The sequence below is a fragment of the Vulpes lagopus genome, chromosome 11 (assembly GCF_018345385.1).
Source record: "Vulpes lagopus strain Blue_001 chromosome 11, ASM1834538v1, whole genome shotgun sequence".
Classification (NCBI taxonomy): Eukaryota; Metazoa; Chordata; class Mammalia; order Carnivora; family Canidae; genus Vulpes; species Vulpes lagopus.
The window spans coordinates 90,370,951-90,391,493 of NC_054834.1; the positions used below are offsets into that span (position 1 = coordinate 90,370,951).

Consider the following 20,543-nt stretch of genomic DNA (forward strand, 5'->3'; position numbering starts at 1 on the left):
TCTGCCTGTGTCTCTGCCTCTCTCTCTGTGTCTCTCATGAATAAATAAAATATTTTAAAAAAGAAGGAATAAGCCTAGAGTGGGAAGTTTGGGAGACAGGAAGCATGGTAAGGGAGGGGAGAGTGGGGAGAGAACCCCAGGTCAGAGGAGGCCAAGGCAGAGGCAGAGATGGATGGAATGAGATTACGCATGTATAAAGAGTACAGTATAGTGTTTGGTGAGGGGAGGGGAGAGGATGGTGGGGGGCGGGGGGGGGGAACAAAGGGAGTAGGGAGGGGAGGAGGGCGAGCATGAACCTGGACCCCGTATGGCTGAGCAGTCTTGGGGAACTCACTTGTCCTCTTGATCTCACCTCAGATTTCATCTTTTTCTTCCGTGAGGGCTTTTCTCAGTTGCAGCTACTACTTGGCCCTGTTCCATTCGTAATAAATAAGTAGAGGCATTACTTATTAAGAGCCTAAGTGAGCCAGATTCATTATAGGTTTTAAGTATGTTCTCTCATTTAATCCTTATGACAACCTGAGGCAGATTATCCTTATATGCTTTTTTACGGGCGAGAAAACAGAAGCTCAGAGAACCTCCGTACCTGGAGAAAGATTAAACACCTAGTGGTAGAGGCAAATTGAAACCCAGGCTGGCGGGACTTCGCATCCGTGTACTTCACTGCTGCACTACGCCACTCCTCAAGTAGACTTCCCTTCAGGAGTTTCACGTTTGTAAGAACTCTTCATTCCACTCAGTTCACCTTGTTCCTCATTACTTGCCTGTCTCTGTGACAGAAAGCTCAGTTTCTTCCACCAGCCAGATGTAGACAAGAGCGGTTGTCCTTATAGACCCAATCTCTCCTACTTACGCAAAATGTCTTAATATAGGAAGCAGGGTGTGGGCTTTGAAGTCGTCTGACACTTTTACTGTGACCTTGGGCAAATCATTTAGTTGAAGCTCCATCCTCCTCAACTGAAAAATAAGAGTATTATTTCTCTGGAGGGTGGAGTGAGAATTAAAAGACCTGATGCAAGTCAAGTTCCTAGAATAGTACCTAACAAGCGGCAGGTACAAAACAGTCAGTGGTCACTAAAGAAACAAAACCAAGCTCCCTATTTTGCAGATAGGAAGACTGATTTGGAAGTGTCTTGCTGGGGGAAGAAAGATTCTACTTTCTGTCTCCAATTTCTAGGACTCTAGCGTCCCATGATGCAAATTCACTGGAACTGCTTAAGGTGGTACCCTGTTATATAACATCCTTAACAACGTTCATTCAGTTCAATCACAAAGAGCTAATCCCGCCACAGTTCCAGAATCATACAAAGGGATACTGGCACCTGTGTTCTAGGGTCATGGGGATCAACTGTAAAAAGACATGTGAAATGCTTCATAAATGCTCTTATATATTTTCATGAAACGCCATAAATAAGGTAGGTGAAAAAGAAGAATGATTAGGATTTTATGATATATATTAACTGGAATTAAAAGGATTCTGGGAGGGACACCTGGGTGGTTCAGCGGTTGAGTGTCCTCCTTCAGCTCAGGGCGTTGATCCCAGGGTCCAGGGATAGAGTCCCACATAGGGCTCCCTGTGAGGAGCCTGCTTCTCTCTCTGCCTCTCTCTCTGTGTCTCTCATGAATCAATAAATAAAATCTTAAAAAAAAGAACAACAACAACAACTGGGAATTCTGGGAAATTGCAGAAGTAATCAAAAACAAGAGACTATAGCTCAAAAGAAATAAACGCAGGACACTTAAAAGCAGCATGTGAGTTAAAAATACTCTGTATTTATTAAAAATGCAAATGAAATAGAAGACTCTACTTATGGTATTTTTAAAGACAACTGAAAAAGATGCAGATGACAAGTCGGAAATAATGCTAAAAATTGAGTTTATTAAGACTAGGTTAAATGTAACCTAAAAAGGCTGAGAACTGCTATGCCAGGGGCAGTAGGCATGGCAAGGTAAGCAGAGGCTTTCATAGGCTGTTTGGTGAGCCCCTGCTGACCAAAAATACTCAATCACCCTTCCCTGCCGCCAGATGTTAGTGTCTGAAGTTACACCAAGAGATCTAGCCTTTGGGCTAAGGTTAATTATTGCTACAAGAGTTTATTTAAACTGATTTCACACACAGATTATTTCCTACGATCACATTGGCATCAAAAGCATAAAGAATGAGTTCAAAAAAGGGAATGGAAATGCACATTCTTTATAATTTTCCAAAAAGATTTTTTTCTAGGAATGTTACATATTCCTACTACTCATTAACACTGCAAATTGTTTGGGGAGCTTACCCTGATTTTGCAAAACTGACCATGTCTTTTGAGTTCTAGGAGTAATACAAACCGTAAGCTTATAAAGTTTTTATTAAAATATATTTTCCCTTTTTCATAAATCATTTACAAGAAAATTTTACCAAACCTTTGAAACAACAGAGAGCGTTGCAAAAAATTTTAACAAAGAATAACAGCATTTTAAATATATTGCCTGAAGCAAACAACTAATATTCCTTAGAAAAGATACAGGATACTTAACTACCCGGTATTTAACAAAATATTCTTTATAGAAATTGGTTATAATCTTTACCACAGAGACACCAAATCTGATCCTAATCAAGAGTCAATCAAATAAATCCACTCCCACTGACCTTCTCCATCAGAAACCTACCCATTTGACATAGTATTTCTCTTTAAGATACAATAGCAGCCTCTGCTGGAGAAAGAAAAGTACACTTCTGTTACGAAGTTTAACTCAAACCTGATTCCTTTCATTTCCTGCTTGACCAACACACTAAATTAAAACACTTTTCAAGGCCTCAAAGATGTACGGGCCTTATCAAGTATATCCTTCCTGATTTTTGGATAAGTTGGATGTGCTTCAAGAACCTGCAAAAACAGAACAGAACAGAACAAAAGCACAAGAACTTGTAACTGATTACTGAGAATTAGAGAGCTATAAAACTTACTGGAAATGAGCATTATTGTTGAGATTTTGTTGTACTAATATTACAAATATAACAACACTTCTTAAAGGTGACATCTGAAATGTGACATGACTCGCAGTAACAGTAATTAGATGACAACAATAGAACACAAATATATGTGAGAAATACAACAAATATAATGAAGTCCTTAATAGATCAGTTGCAAAAAACAAGTATGTATCAGTGATTTTAAATATTTAGAAAATGTAGCTATTCACATGATATTTACGGAGTAATTTCTGACCAGGAGCACAATCAGATTTACCTGGAGGGATTCTGAAACATAGAAATTTCCAGGCCTACTGAGTCTGGGAGTGGGGAGATGGTCATTTTAAAAAAAGAATTCCACGAACGATTCTAATGTATAACCTTACGTTAATGTACAACCTTAACCTCAATGTGAAATACTACCTTACAGAGAGGTTCCATAATCAATAGCAATTACTGAAGCCAAGTATTTACCATAATGATGCTGATACAGCGATCTGGGATAGGAGACATTACATAATTCTTTTCTAAGGAGCTTTTCTTGGAGCTCCTAATGATGTTTAATATAAAATGCCTTCTCAGGAACAACAGGGCAATTCCTTATATATCAAGGGGGCAGTGCATATATAAAGCAACTGCAAATTCTAAAAGTGCAACTTAAATTTTTGTCACTTCAACAAGGGATCATTTAGCTAGGGATCAATTACAGATATGTAATTGAATGACTTCTAAATAACAAAAATATTTTTATCTCCAATTTATAAATCTGAATTCTCTACTACCCAGACTCAGACCCATTCACAAGAGCTTCTACTGAGAACAATGGCTTGGAGAATCCGTGGTTTTATTTCACATGCTTCTCCAGTCTCTGTCTTTAACATGATAAGAAGCATTTTATTATTGGAGCCCCAATTAAAAACATGTTTGATTTAAGTACACTTTATTAAGTTCTACACTTCTACACTTTGAAAAGTGGTAATCTCTCCCAGATGTATCTGATGAGTCATTTAACCAAAATACAACATCCTCTACCTCTATTCATCTACATCTTGCGATTAACTAAAAAGCAGGAAACTGTGCGGCTGAAAAATTTTAAGAGATCTAAATTGAAGTGTTACCTGGTGACATATGTCAATTGCATCCACATATCTTTTTGCTTTTAAGTAATTAAATGCCAGTTTGTATCCTGTTAAGACAAAAACACCATAATGAAGTAGTACTATTTATAGAGCACACTGCTAGCATTACCTTTTTTGCCTCCTCCTTTGTTTGTTTACTCCTTTGAGAAGTCTAAACGAGGCTGGTGACTACATGATAAGAGAGAAGTGATGGGATGATGGAAGGTGGAGCCACACAAAGAGCAAGCAGCAAAAAATGGAGTTGGAAAAAGGACTGCAGTGGGTTAGAAGACGGCCATGCTCCAAGAGTGGCTTTTGTAACTTACTAAAAAAGTCCCATTTATTTCAAATTATAGCACAAACTCATCACCGGGCAGTAAATGATAATAAAGCTATTCATTTATATAGTATAGATTTATTTAGCACTTAGGATGTTGGGCAAACTGACCCCTAAGTCAGGAGGTTTATATTCTATTAGAAAATAAAGCATGCTATTGAAGGAATTTTTTTTTAAGATTTTTTTATTTATTTATTCATGATAGACATAGAGAGAGAGAGGCAGAGACACAGGCAGAGGGAGAGAAGCAGGCTCCATGCAGGGAACCCGATGCAGGACTTGATCCAGGGACTCCAGGATCATGCCCTGGGCTGAAGGTGACGCTAAACCGCTGAGCCACCCAGGGATCCCACTATTTAAGGAATTATGTAAGTTAACCACTTTCAAAAGTGAAACAAATGGCTATGAAAGAAAGGTACCAGCCAAGACACCTGTAATAAGAAATCTGGCTTGGGAGGGGGCAGGTATCAGGCAATGCTTGAACTCTGAAGGATGAGGCCTAAACTGGGTCAATGCAACTGGAAGCATGAACACTCTCAGGCAGAGGGCACTGTGTGGATAGAAGGCAGTGGTAGGAGCCGCAGAAAGCAGATGGACCTGGGGTATCCAAAAGGACAGGGCAGTTAGGAGAGCGGCCCAGAAAGGGGTAGAGTAGTTGTCAGATATCCCACATCAACGATTAGTGACAATTATCAATTACTGATATTGAAATGTCGTGTTTCAAACACTGACATTTAAAATAAAGTTTTAGGGCAGCCCGGTGGCTCAGCAGTTTAGCACTGCCTTCAGCCCAGGGCATGATCCTGGAGACCTGTGATCGAGTCCCACGTCAGGCTCCCTGCATGGAGCCTGCTTCTCCCTCTGCCTGTGTCTCTGCCTCTCTCTCTCTCTCTCTCTCTCTCTCTCTCTCTGTGTGTGTCTCTCATGAATAAATAAATAAAATCTTTAAAAAAGAAAAATAAATAAAGTTTTAAAACATCCTTACTTTACCTCTTACAAATATAAATTAGGGACATTTGAATGCTACTTTTGGGCCCCAATAAAAGTACCAAAACATTTTTTTTTTTTTAAATTTCAAACAAATATTTGAAAAGAATTACTGGCTAATGTAATCATAGATGATAAAGGTAAGAAATAGGAATTGTCTAAAATTCATAATTTGATATAAACATACATAAACATACATACCCATAAAGTTGTCAAAGATAAAAACAGTAAGTTTCAGAGAGTTAAACTTATCATGACAAAAGAATTGTCAAATGGGCTAAAAATAAAGTTGGTGACATTTTAAAGGGAAAACAATTTAAGATGTCATGCCATGCCAATCATACTTTACATAGAAACTAGAGCCAAAAAAACCCGGATTTAAGTTTTGGTTGCTGGCTTTGAGACCTCAGCAAGTCAGGTGGGCTGTCAATTTCAAGTTCCTCATTGAACTCCACCTCCCATGCCCCCAACTCTTAGTGCAATTTTAAGATCAGATGAAATACTTGTGAAATGCTTCTAGAAGTTTTAGAGAACCACACAAATATTAGCAATTTAGTCAGCACTAAATTGGAAGCACAACGTTTTAATCCTGGAAGAAACCTGACAGATCACCTTGTCCAAAAAAATCGCAGAGAGGAAATAAAGGGCCAGACATGACAAAGAAAACATGTGCTGCAGCTGCATTACACCTGTCACACTCATACAAACTCAGTGGCAAGTAATTGGGGGAAAGAAGGCAGCAGAGGAGGGGAGAGGAGAGAGGAACATGAACGCTATAAACAGTCTAGTAGTGGGTGTCACATGGCCCAAGAATGGGTGCAGAGGGGCAGACAGAGATGTGTTCTCCCCCCGGATCTCTGTTCCTGCTGCTTCTCACAGTGACAGTATTCAAGCCTCAATCTTATGGGAAGAAGATGACTGTGATTTTAAGGATTTCCTGACAACTGAAAAGGTGAAATGCACTGTGAACTTGGCCAGGCAACTGCGGGTGTTAGATGCAACGACAATCTTAAGAAACTAAAGAATGAATTGAGGGCCTCAGGGAAAACTTACCATTAAGCAGTCAAGCAAATTGATAAAATCATCTCTAAAATACACAGATGACACAATGGAAGAACAAATGAGTTGGAACCTCTATATTTGCTGACGTCTTCCAAGGAACAAGATGTTTAAATAATTTAACTTCTAAATATATATCATCTATGGAATAGTGTCAAAATTACATATATTTTAAAGATATTTAAGGAATTTTCATTTTACAAGTTAACTTTATTCTGTAGGACACATGATACTTGAGAAGGAAAAATAGCATCAACAAATGGTATTGTATTAGTTCTCCTGTGCCCTAGCAAGTCTAGTAAAATAAGAGACCCCAGAAAAATATGTGGTGTGTGTGGGGGATTGTCTTGAACTAATGCAATTAGCAGTTAATGTAAAGATGACCTATTGGATTGCAAATTAAACCTGAGTCCATACCATGACATGGCTGCTAAAAAGACGGATGCCACCATAAGCCTGAGTTAACAACTATTAAAATACCTAATAAAAAAACAGCTTGATTATACATATAATTAGATCGTAAATTATACTTTGACCTGGTTCATTTCTGGAACAACAGGTCAGGAGGGGAACGGACAAACAAAACGGCCATTTCCAACCTTACTTGGCCATGAAATCTAATCTCCTCATACTCAGTGCTTTTTATTTTTTCTTTTTTGTAAAGGAATAACTATTAATATCTCACCAAGTATTCCAAAGCACAGATTGGGAAGCACTATTTTAGAGTTTCCAGGAGACAGCAACAAGGAGGGTGAAAGATTTGGAATCAAGTTTCAGGAAGGATGGGTGAGGAACAGAGATAGTCTGAAGAGAGGCCTTGGGTGAGAGACGCCTTGAGTGAGACTGGACAGAAAGCTGAATTATTAGAGCGCCACCATGTGTAAGAGGGAAAGGGCCCCATGGGCTGCCCCAGAGAAGCGACCTGGCCAGGTTCAATGCAGGGTATTTCAGCTCAGTACAAAGAAAGAGAAGAGCACAGGGACAGCTGCCCCACAATGTGGGGGGGAGGCTAGTCCCTAAGTACATTCCAGACGCTGTCTATCTGGTAGGGATGTTGCAGACCGCATTCCTTGAGTCTATCAGTGGAACAAGCTGATGTTTCTAGATGCTCAGGAAAAAAAACATGTCCCATGGTCCTGTTATTGTGGGACACGTGTCCCCTCTGTGACATCCATCACAACATACATGAGTGTATAAAGGCACAGAGGAAATCCTGCAGTAAAGAAACCTGCAGAACTTGATTTAATGAAACGTTTTCCTAGCTGCCCCGACACTGGCACGCCTTTTCCCCTAGCATTGCCATTTTGGAAACAGCAGAGGCTTAAGGGAGAGAAAGGGGCAGAATTAGATTAGATGTCCTTTAAGGTGACTGAGGACCAGTTTGAATCTCAGGAAATTATATTAACTATTAAGCTAATAACCTATTATAAATATAAAGTTTATTTTTCAGAAGAACTAATAAAGGAAGTTGGTTCTTAATGCATATTTTGTTCTTAAAAAAATCAACTGCATTTAAATGCAGATTAACAAATAGAACCCAAGTTTCCAGTGAAAATCTAGTATCTAATTTGTTAAACTCACCAACTGCTGGATTCGTCTGATTGCTGTGTTTCCACGCCATCTCATAGTTTAAGGCAGCGTCGGTATATGCTTGCTCTTTTTCCATAATGTATCCCATATATTCATAAGCTTTGCAGCAAGACTGAAGGAAAATAGTACATGTGTCAATAGATTACACTTGACTTTATGGGGGTACTTAGGACTGTAGAGGTCGACCACATTAACTCATTTAATTGGCACATAAAACAATGTTTTTCAACCTTGGCTATGCAATCAAATCATCTATGGGACTTAATAATAAAAGATCTAATCAAGCTCAACTCCCATTCCCCCCGAAGTTGGGATTCTTAGGTGACAGGCAAGGGAATGTATATTTATATATATATATGAAATATATAATATATAAAATATATAAAATATATATAATATATAAAATATATAATATATATAATACATATATAATATATATGTGTGTATATTATATATAATATAGTTTTTATCACAAATAATTTCAACTTAAAATTAACCATGTTAAAAATCCATGAATCTGTATCTTCAACAATTAAATCATGACTAATACTGTTTTAACCGCTAGCCTCATACCTGTGCTGTCCTTCTGTATTAGAAAATAAAATATCCTCAGTGTACTGTCTCATTCATACATCTTTTAGTATGCCTCTTTAAATATAAGGACTTCCTTTAAACATAACCAGTTTATCATACCTAAAATGTAACAACTCCTTGATATTACCAGATATCCAGTCATTTTTCAAATTTCAATGGTCTCAACATAATTATGTTTGGTTTTTAATTTGTTAGGATGATGAACCAAACAAGGCCCATACTCTGTGACTGGCTGAAATGTCTCTCAACTTCTTTTTGATCTAGAGGTTCCCCTCCATCTCTCTCTATGTGTCTTTTTTTCTTGCAGTTAAATGTAGCAAACAAGGATTTTTATCCTACAGTTTGTCACAACCCAGATTTAGTTGAGTGCATCCTTGTGGTGCTTCTCCTATGTTACTGATAGGTGGAAATTGTAATTAGAGCTAGAGATTTAAATTTGATTTCAATCTTTGGGTAAAGAGGTGAAAGACTTCATAGGTCAGTGCCCTACTGAGTCACACTGGAGCCTGAGGTAAAGGGAAAAAGGCACAAACAACTCTGCATACATGTTTTTGTGATTTTTTTTTTGTGTGTGTGTGTGTGTGTGTGGCACTGTCAGGAGGGATTCCTGACTTTTTTCTTTTTTTTTTTTTTTTAAAGATTTTATTTATCTATTTATGAGAGACAGAGAGAGAGAGAGAGAGAGAGAGAGAGAGGCAGAGACACAGGCAGAGGGAGAAGCAGGCCCCATGCATGGAGCCTGATGTGGGGCTCAATCCCGGGTCTCCAGGATCAGGCCCTGGGCTGAAGGCAGCCCTAAACTGCTGAGCCACCGAGCTGCCCTTTTGTGATTTTTTTAATTGCTAGTTTTTTCCCTAAACATTAATTTTTACAACTCAAACTGTAAAGTGGGGATATTGAAACTCATAACATTTTACATTTGAATATTGTCTTTATACCCAAACAAAATTTATAATAATTTAATTTTCCTGGGGGATCCCTGGGTGGCTCAGCAGTTTGGCGCCCACCTTCCGCCCAGGGTGTAATCCTGGAGTCCCGGATCAAGTCCCACGTCGGGTTCCCTGCGTGGAGCCTGCTTCTCCCTCTGCCTGTGCCTCTCTCTGTGTGTGTCTCTCATGAATAAATAAATAAAATCTTTAAAAAAATTTTTATTTTCCTGACTTTAATGGGAGAAAATATGTCAATATTTTCATTAAAATCATAACCCATCGAAAAATACATAAAAACATAGATTCGGAGGCATAATTTTTCCCTTTTGTTTCAGGTTTCAATACTGCTTAGCACAGCACTGTCAGTGCTATTTAACATTTTGATATTTTGATTTAAAAAATACTGCATTATTTATTATAATAATCTTTTATTATAATACTCTTGATTACCTTGATTAAATGATTATCTACAACGGAGTGAATGTTTATATTCCCCTGAAATTCATATGTTGAAATCCTCCCCCGCAGTGTGATGGCACCAGGAGATAGGATCTTTGAGAGGTAATTAGGTCATGAGGATGCAGCTCTCATGAGTGGGACTGGTATCCTTATAAGAGACCCCAGTCAGTTCTCTCACCCTCTGCTTTCACCATGTGAGCATACAACAAAAAGCTGGTGGCCTGCAACCCAGAAGAGCCCTCACCAGAACCTAATCAGGCTGGCATGCTGATCTCAGACTTTTAGCCTCTAGAACTGTGAAAAATCAATTTGTGTTGTTTATAAGCCACCCGGCCTAGAGTACTTTGTTACGGTAGCACCAGCTGCCTACGATAACTACTTAAAGTGCCCTTTTAAATTCTGGACCCCAAGTGAGGGTTTTACTTGCTCACCCCAGTCCAGCCCCATCACAGATGGCGTGTTCTTCCCTAGGAGGCACATAATACCAGATTCTCTTTTTATGATGTTATATCTATTCATTAATTTATCAGGGATTGGAAAATGGTGATAACCTATTGCTCTTTCTTCATTTATTAGCTGGAAACATCATGAGAACATCTCCTTTTATACTATATTGTTACCCATGGTATAGTTCACACGGAAAAGGTAAGATAAGTGCTTAATGCACTTCCTTTATTTGCCAGGTTTAGAAATAACAGTTCATCGGCATATTTCAGTGGTGACCAATTAGGTTTTTGATTTTCTTTTCTTTTTTGAATCTTTGTAAACTCATGGATTTAAACTTATTTGCAGTTTCAATCCACTGCAGTTACTATTCTTATCGAAAGTTAATGTGTTCCAACTTTGGCTAGTGTGTCTTCAAGTTGGCTCCTGAGTCCTTGACATGACTCTAATCATCTTCGATAGCTTCCTTGCCATCTGGTATGACAAGATGGTCTAGTGTCATCTTGTACATTTCTGTCCCAGATCTGGATGATCTCCATCTTTTAATTATACAATTCAAGGTTTCTAAGCTCTAGTTCCTGAATCTCATGCTTCCAATATTGACATGTCTAATCAGCCAAACTGGCGCCTCTAAAGTAGCCATTCGTGTTCAACCATGCAATATACTGCTGTCAGTGTTCTGGCAAACTGAAATTCTATCTGCATTGAAACCTTAATTCCCACATAATCTTGCTTAATCCTGGACTAGGCATGTAAGGGTCAGCCGTCTGGCAGTTAATATTTTTCTTTTTCTTTTCTGTTTTTTTTTTTTTTTTTTTGAGGTATAGTTGACTCACAATGTTACATTAGTTTTAGGTGTACAACAGAGTGATTTAACAAGTCTATACCTTATGTTATGCTCATCACAAGTGTAGCTACCATCTGTTACCATACAATCCTATTACAGTATCATTGACTATATTCCCTGGGCTGTACCTTTCATCTCCATGACTTATTCATCCCATAACTGGAAGTCTGAACCTCTCATTTCTCTTCACCCACTGCCCACCCCCCCAACTCCCAACCTTTCTGGTAACCATTAGTTTGTTCTTTGAATTTATGAGTCCGTTTCTGTTTTTTGTTTGTTTAGATTCCACACATAAGTGAAATCATATGATGTTTATCTTTCTCTTACTTCATTTAGCCTAATACCCTCTAGGTCTATCCATGATGTCACAAATGGCAAGGACTCATTCTATGGCTTAGTAATATTCCATTGTGTGTGCGTGTATGTGTGTGTATGCTACATCTTAGTATATGTGCTGCTGAAGCGAGCACAATGCTACATCTTCTTTATTTGTTCATCTATCTATATACACTTGGGTCACTTTTTAAAAAAGATTTATTTATTTTAAAAAAAGATGTATTTATTTTAGAGAGAGCATGAGTGAGGGGAGGGGCAGAAGAATGTGAAGGGGGGTAGGCGGGTGGAGGAGGTAGCAGATTTCCTGCTGAGCACAGAGCCTAACATGGGGCTTCATCATAGGACCCTGAGATCATGACCTGGACCAAAATCAAGAGTCGGATGCTTAATCAACTGAGCGACCCAGGTGCCCCATACTTGGGAGATACATACTCTATACATGTTATTGTAAATAATGCTGCAATAAACATGGGAGTGCATATGTCTTTTTGAATTAGTATTTTCATTTTCTTTGGGCAAATACCCAGTAGTGGAATTACTGGATCATATGGTATTTCTACTTTTAACTTTTAGGGGAATGTCCATCTGTTTTCCATAATGGCTGCTCCAATAAACATTTCTACCAACAGTACACAAGAGTTTCCTTTTCTCTACATACTTGCCAACACTTGTTATTTCTTATCTTTTGATTCTAACGTTTGTGACAAGTCTAAAATAATATTCCATCGTGGTTTGGATTCACATTTCCCTGATGGTTAGTGATGTTCAGCATCTTTTCATGTCTTCTTTGGAAAAATATCGATTCAGGTCCTCTGCCCATTTTTAAATTGGATTATTTGGAGGGGGCGGGGTTGGTATTGAGTTATACGACTTCTCTAAATCTTTGGATATTAACCTCTTATCAAATATATCACTGCAAATATCTTCTCCCACCTCACAGGTTGCTTTTTTGTTTTGTTGAAGATTTCCGTCTTGATGCACAAGCTTTTTATTTTGGTGTAGTCCCAATAGTTTATTTTTGTTTTGTTTCTCTTGCCTGAGGGGTCTGGAAGTTTAGATTTTTCAAGACCTATTAATGATAATCTGTTTTTCAAGGTCATTTTAACTTAAAATTAGATCTACAGACTATAAATTGATAAACGGCTTGATGTTTTAGGTTTTTATTTTTATTTATTTTTTTAAATATTTTATTTATTTGTTCCTGAGAGACACAGAGAGAGAGAGGCAGAGACACAGGCAGAGAGAGAAGCAGGCTCCATACAAGGAGCCTGATGTGGGACTTGATCCCAGGACTCCAAGATCACGCCCCGGGCCAAAGGCAGGCACTCAACCACTGAGCCGCCTAGGCGTCCCTGTTTTAGGTTTTTAAAGTTCGTAAGAAAGTAACTTAGTAGCATTAGACGACCATAGCTCTTTAAAAACAAAAGATCCACTTTGTAATCTAATTTGCTGGAAGAGAATAAAACAGATTTACTATGATTAAAACACTGAAGTAATTGGTATGGATCTGTAAAGATAAATATCCTCAAGTTTCTAAGTTGAGTACAATTATTTCTCAACAAATACTAACAAATTCTTAACTTAAAAAATGTTATAATAAGACACTCTTTTGGCAATGCCCAAATGCACTGTAGTTCCTAAGAGACCTTGGATTTCTACGGACCTGAAGATTCTCAATTTCATACCTAAAGATAAGGACTTTTTAATAAACAAATTAAATGCTGAAAAGACTTTTACCCAGAAAATATATTATGCATAGTGGATTCTAATAATGTGAAAACAACATGCAGCTGCAGTAAATTCATCTAGAGTATTTCTTAATGGGAGGGACAGGCGTCCGCAATTAACGTTCTTCTGCAATTTTCATTAGTTCTGGGATGAGCTGGATAATCACAGGCAAATGCTTGACATTCCATAAACACTTTCTGTAAGTGGGGCATACCACAGCTGAAACTTGAAACTGCATAAATCTCTATTTTTCTTTATTTTCAAGAACAAATGGCTTCTTTCTTCTCATTAATGTTTATTTCCTGATTGTGGTAAGAATAAACACTTTTCAAAAAAACCACACAAGAATCCTTAGAAATGGACCAACATTCTCTAATGACCTATTGCAGAAAGCTCCTACATCAAAAGTTAACGACTATTTTTTTACTCTTCAATCACCTACCTTATTATGACGCAGGCACCGTTTTAACAGCTCTTCCGCCATGTCGTATTTTGCTGATTGAATATAAATATCAGCAAGCAGCAGCCAGCCCTTCTCGAAGTCTTCAGCATCAATAGGATTCCAGTTCATCTTCGCAATTCGCTTCAGCTGGTTCCGGGCTCGTGGAGTCTGTTTCAAGATCACGTAAGCTGTTGCGATTCCCAAAATGGCTGGAACGTGATCCTTCTGTAAGAAAGCAACACTTCAGATCCCCTAGAGACTCTAGATTAATGCCCCATGTTTGAAAGGAAACATGGCAGGCAGCGAGTGCTCCACAACATGAGAACTGTCCTGTGGACTCGGTATCTGGCTCCGCATAGACCACTGTGCAGTGGCCTTTCATCAATACACCAAGTAGCCTCAAGCCACCATGAGGAAACTTGGTCAGGAAACACGTGGCCAAAATAAGTTAATAAGTATGCAGATACCATGACCACACGGTTCAGCTTGATAGTGTCTGGAAAACACAATGGTCCTTTAGAGAGAGTTCAGTGTCACAAAATGTCACTCTATGGAACCAACAAACTAGTAAGAATTGGTAATAAATGGAAGCCATTAGGGATCTACCCAGGAAACCCAGTATGTGTATATCCCTGCTAAAGCTAGGGTGGCTTCTTACGTTTCTGCCGAGGGACTGTGATGTTTTTATAACGAGGAAGGCTTCAGGTTAAAAGACAAAGGGTGAGAAACTGTGATACAGAAACTACAATATCATGACCGTAATAAAGGTGCACTGTGAGATAACAAGTTTGGGTGACCGATAAGGAATGCTACAAAAGGGCAGTAGAGTGGTATGTTCATGGCCCAACACTGATCATCAGGGTTGGAAGTCAGAAACAACCCCGGAGGAGAGAAGGACAATTCCTTAGAGCTTGATGAAAATAATTTTAATTTTGATAAGATAAAACTTATCTTAAAACTTAGATTTAATAATTTTAATAAGATAAAACTTATTTTGGTTGTAATTCTATGCCTACCAACAAACACCCAATGTGTAATTGGTTCCCCTAATTAAGGAATGGCAAAAGGTCTGAGGGCCAAATCCAGCCAACTGGTGGTAGATTTTGGAAACCTGAGGAGTATGTCATCAATTATTGAGCACCCCTGCCCTCTGCTTCCTCCTGGAGAAAGGAAAGACAGTAGAGGCCTGCTCTGAATTTGTCAGCCAGATCCTAGGACGGTCCAAGACAAGAAGGCTCCTGTAAAAAATGTCCGGATCTAGTCACATGCTAAAAATACCCCACAATATACATTTAAAACTAAGTTTTCTGATTTGAGAATATCACACACCTTGAGTTTGCTTAGAATTAGTTCCTCACAGCTTGATCACTCCTGAATGAACTCAAGAATAGTTTCTAAAGGTACAAACCCGAGTTCCAACCCCTGCATTAGACCCACGTGTCTCTTCCGGTGCAGACATCCCACGGTGTTCAGCTGGCTTTTCTCCTCTGTCACTCTGAGCTGCAGCAACTTGAGATTATGGAGGATAGTACGGCCATGCGACAAACAACGCACCCTCCTGGTTCAAGGTGACAGGATGAAAGCAGGTGGAAAGCTTTGCTTGGGTTTAATGTAGCTTCCACTGCTTCGTCCCGGGACTTCCTGTCACGTGCCTGTTTTTCCATCAATGTGGATGCCACATTGTGTTGTGAATATGCCCGACGCTTCCCTGCCTCCTTGCCTTTGCTCACATTTTCCCCTGCCCCTAAAGTGTATCTTCTCTGTCTCTGCCTGTGAAAATGTAATTTATCGTGGCTCTTCTTAGAGCATGCTTCTCCACAAAAGGGCCTCCCCAGTCTCCTAATACTACTTCCTACAGCACTTACGGCAACTCGAGGACAGAATGTACTAGATTCTGGTTTGTACAGTCTGTATGCTTTGCCTCATCTTCCCTGGATTACGATAAACTTGACAGAAGAGACTGCACTTGGTTCACCTCTGCGACTCCCACTGTGCCTAGCACCCACTGGCGGCTTAATGGGTATTCAGTATCTTTAATACACGCAGCTTAAGAATTAAAAGGAAACAGGGCAAGATAAAACTCACTGTTTCTGAAACTTCAGCTCATGCATCAGTCTTTGGCCCGTATGGTCAGTACACAGATTTGAGGGCAGGATATTACTAATCAGATATGTAAGACTGATAAAAATAATGCAGTCTCACCAACACAAAAAACTGGTGTTTCTAGGAAACCGCCGTGATGTCACTCACTGCTTTTGGTGTTCCCTCAAACCTCACAATTTAAACTCTCTCCCCTACTTCTGGTCTCTATTTGTCAGCCACTCTCATCAGTCCACTGCCACATGGCCCTCCACCCAACTCCCCCCGCCAAGAAAATGACTTCAGGGTCAGCAGAAGGGCTGCTCCAGGAAGCCACTGCTGCTGGTGCTACCTTGCTGGTTAGTTCCATGGTGGCTGGCAGTGGTGACTCAGCACCATCTAGGATACTTGTTCTCAAATGGCAACAGGAGCTGTGAGCTCCCCAAATCCCCCATGGGGTGTGGGAAGCAGGAGGAAGGGGCCACTGTAGGGAGTTTCTGGTAGCTTTCTGCTGCCACTGTGCCCTCTGAACCACACGGATACACAGCGGAGTTCTGTATATCCTCTGGAGACATAAATTATGGTATTATGGAGACATAAATTAGTGGCCTACACTACTGCTGAGTGGATGATCGTGAAACCCAAGGAGTATGCTCAGAACTAGCTACCACGCACTGCTGATGGAGTGGGGACCTAGAATCCCTTCCTTACTCCAAGCTGTATTGAAGAAATACAGCACTATGTGAGGGAGGGGAAAAGAGGGCACCCAGAGAGCGAGAAGGTGGATCTGGGCGAACCGAAAAGAGAAGAAAGCCTTTGCTCTAATTATTATTATTGTTGTTACTACTATTATTACTGCAGGGGGGGGTATTTCAGTGTCGCGAAAAAACACCACCATTGTTCGCATGACTGAATTACAAGTTGTCAGTATTGATCTCATTTAGCCCTAGAGTTGGGAACATTTCAAGTTTGCCTATGTGAAAAGGTGAGCTAGCAAGGCAGCCAGGTGTTTATTTTCACTTAGTCAATTAAGTGAAACAACACAGAAATCCTCCAGACAATAGAGCCAGTCCTCTGAGAGTTAATTTATGCCCTTTTGAAGAAGAATTTCCTTTCTCTAGAATTTACCATTCTAATAGAAAAAATATATCAACAACATATCAAAGTAGCAACAAAAGAGTATCTTCTGGAAACAAAGGTACGTTGTGTAGAATTATGGCAAGCTAGAGAGGCAATTTTTTCTTGTAATTAAGTCAATCTTCAGAACATAAACAGCTAATTGAAATACATATTTCTATACTGCCAAGGAAAGAGAATATAAAGCTGAAAAACAAAATCTACTGACCTCAGATGACGCTATTTCAGTGAAGGTATTCAATGCTTGCTCAACATTAGACTTCTGTTTGGTAGCGACCAGGCAATAGTTTTCCATTATGCGAAGCTGTACATGGCCCTGAATGGTCTGAGGTTTTAGTTCTTTAAGGAGTTTTTCTGCTGTTCTCACTGCTAACTGCACGGATTCTTGCTTCTCAGTTGAATTACTGTATACAATTAAAAATAAATCTCTCGTGTCTATTACTCATGAAGTACAATTCATTGAGATTAGAATGAGCCCCAGGGTACACTGGTTTCTCTTCTGTTCCTAATGCCAAGTACTCCTTTTGCAAAATATCACTCATTCTCTTCTAATACAAAGTGAACCACAGTTATAATGCATTATATTTAAACACAATTAATATAGCTTTAATAAAACATCATTAAACATTTATTTACTTTAGACTGAAGACAAACATTGGACGGTATCTACATGTGGTACGTGCGTTCGTTTCTGCTAATATCAAGCTAGAATTCAGGATAAGTAGAATCATACAATTACCAAGGGGTAGCTCTACTCAGAAAAATGAAAGGGAAGAAAGAAGGGAGTAAAAAAGTAACTAACCCTGCTGAAATACCTACTGTGTGCCAAGCACTGCAGTGTTTTTAGCCTGCCTATCAGACTTTGAGAAAAGAAACTACGTATCTAGGGTGCTTGGGTGGCTGTCTTCTGCTCAGGTCATGATTCCAGGGTCCTGGGATTGAGCCCAGCATCTGGCCTCCTAGGCTGGCTCCCTACTCAGCGGGGACCCTGCTTCTACCTCTCCCTCTGGCGCGGCCCCCCACCCTGACTCGCATTGTCTCTCAAATAAATAAGATCCTTATAAAATTATGTATCTGTCAAAAGGCTGTAAATTTCAAGTGTAATAATAATTTGAGTATGTAATAACAATTATCTTATTTTTTAAAGAAATATATAAACCAATTAATAAAAGGAAACTAAACTCTCAAAGCCTAATCACTAAAGCCATGGTCTTTTTCTCAGGCTTTAGGCTTTATCTTCTCTAAAACACTTCACACTGTTGGCGACCTTCTTCAGAGTTTCCCTCCTCTGCCTTCTGTAACACTACACAGTTTGGGGTCTCTTTCTACCACACTGCCCTTCCTCCTCCAATCCCCTTAAATGCTAGCATGCCCAAAATTAGTTCTCACTGCATTCTACTTGCAAAGAGGGCCATTCGTTGGGTTCTAACTACCTACTCTGGGCACACACTCCCCCAAACCTGTATCTCCAGCTGTGACCTCCCATTTGAGTTCCAGTTTTGTATTTTCAACTATTTCGCTAAGGATTTCCAGGAGGACAGCCTATAGTTGCATAACAGTATGTTACTTAACCTTTCTAAAACAAACATAAACATGCCTCCCCCTTGCTCTAAAACTTCCAATGGTCTCTATAATCCAAGCTTTCAAATCTGTCATTAAAATCTCTCAGCAGTCTGGTTCTAATTTGCTCACTCCTCTGTTCATCTTCCCCTGACTGCTTGGCACTGCTAAGATTTCTACGAATTCTTGTAACACTTAATATCCATCTCACCCATTTCTGCTTTGTCAGAGATTGGTTTTCGAATATTGTCTTGCCTCCTAGGTGAATTACCTGCTCCTGAAGGCAGAAACTACCTTATATACCTCATACATTTACATCCTTATATACCCCCATCATGCCTTGTCCAATTCTGAGAACAAGCAACAGACACAGGTTGACAGCAATGACATCATTTAAGCACAGTGCACAGGCTACCAGTAGGAGCTTCGAATCACGTAGAGCTCAGGCCACAACTTGCCCCCATCATTTACTATGACCTTAGACAAGTTAATTCTGAGCGTGGTTCACAACGCTGTAGCAGGGAGCAAATAGGACAATGCATATGAAGTATGAAGCACAGGGTGTGGCATAGAACTACCATTTGCTAAGCAGTTACCATTGTTGTGTGGACAGCTTTCACTCAAGTAATCACATTCTACAACTTACCTTGTTTTCAACTTGAGTAATTAGGGGGGCGTCTTCGTAACCTGCTTATTCTGATTCTAGAAACCTCCTAAAAGCATTTCATGCTTGTTTCAGAGAATAGCTATTCTAGCTATGATTTTTTTCATCTGACCTTTCATCAGTGCTGTCCTAGAATTGAGCCCTCCTTTAGAAGGTATCCTTGCTTCTTATCCCTAATAAGCGTTTTCAGAAAAGGGATACTTTGTCAAATGATAACTCACCCAAGGTCTCCATCCAGATTTTCAAATACTTCGCCTCCAACAGTTTCATTATCTGGATTCAGACAGATTTCTATCATGTTATAAAGGGCATTTTGACCCCAATCACTGTCTTTCCGAGCTTTATTAAAATGTCGAAGGGCATCATTTGGTTCCCCAGTATACCTTGTTAGATGTTTAAAAAAGAAAAAAAAAATCACTTATTTCAATCATTGACTACAAACTTTAAGTCATTTATAACCTCTTTGGTAAATAAAATCGTTAACATATTTTGAAATGCAGTTTTATCTTAAGACAAATGAAAGGTTATCTACTTTATTCACAAGGAAGAAAATAACTATTACATAGTATTTAATCACGAATAGATTTACCAAAGATATAGTCCTTTACAGTACTGAAATCCTGGCTCCAACTTTGCTCTGGAGTTACGTTTTTCAGCCATTGAGAAAAATCTTGGAACATCCTCAAGTTTGCCACATCTTCTCAGGAAATCAATTAAACGAGATAATGTCATATAATTATCTAGAAAGAAACAGTATTTCAGACATGGACAACATTTTATATTTCTTGTTTTGACAGTTATAATCCAATTTCATTAAAATATAGTTTACTTCAAATGAGCAGAATTTAAATACAAGCAAAATTAATGTCTTAGGGGTTATAAAGCCCTAAAGAGACTGTGTGAGCAACTGGATAAAGGTTCGGTTGGTCTGGACAGTGAGAGAAGCCAATCTACAAAATACAAGCCAATCTATTAAAATGTACATTTGTCATAACTTAATTTTCAGCTGTTCCTGGGACCCAAACCTACAAAGAGTCTCTGCATTGGTCATCTAAATCCTAAACTGTAAAATTCAGAAGGGTTGACGAGATTGCACAGGCCGAGTCTATCTCTGACCTCCTTTCTCACTCATTGCACCTAGGAAGGGGGTGAGAATGGTACCTTTTGGTGCTAATGTCTGGGGTGGGCAATTAGAAATTTTACTCTACACTTGCCCTATAATGTATATGTGACTAATTTACTGGATGTTAGCTTACCATAATATAACTGTAACAGAT

General features: G+C 39.1%; 1 protein-coding gene across 1 annotated transcript in view; it reads right to left on the bottom strand.

Annotated features, from left to right (window-relative positions):
• Window positions 1-1,771: 1,771 nt before the first annotated feature.
• TTC21B (tetratricopeptide repeat domain 21B) overlaps window positions 1,772-20,543 on the bottom strand; it is a 78,929-nt gene continuing 60,157 nt past the window's right edge. Inside the window, exons 23-29 of the mRNA XM_041722765.1 lie at window positions 19,856-20,006; window positions 19,488-19,649; window positions 17,251-17,446; window positions 13,827-14,051; window positions 8,039-8,159; window positions 4,075-4,142; window positions 1,772-2,870 (exon numbers count right to left, since the gene is read on the bottom strand). Of these exons, the coding sequence (XP_041578699.1) occupies window positions 2,793-2,870; window positions 4,075-4,142; window positions 8,039-8,159; window positions 13,827-14,051; window positions 17,251-17,446; window positions 19,488-19,649; window positions 19,856-20,006 (1,001 nt within the window). The 3' untranslated portion in view covers window positions 1,772-2,792. The remainder of the gene's footprint in view (window positions 2,871-4,074; window positions 4,143-8,038; window positions 8,160-13,826; window positions 14,052-17,250; window positions 17,447-19,487; window positions 19,650-19,855; window positions 20,007-20,543) is intronic.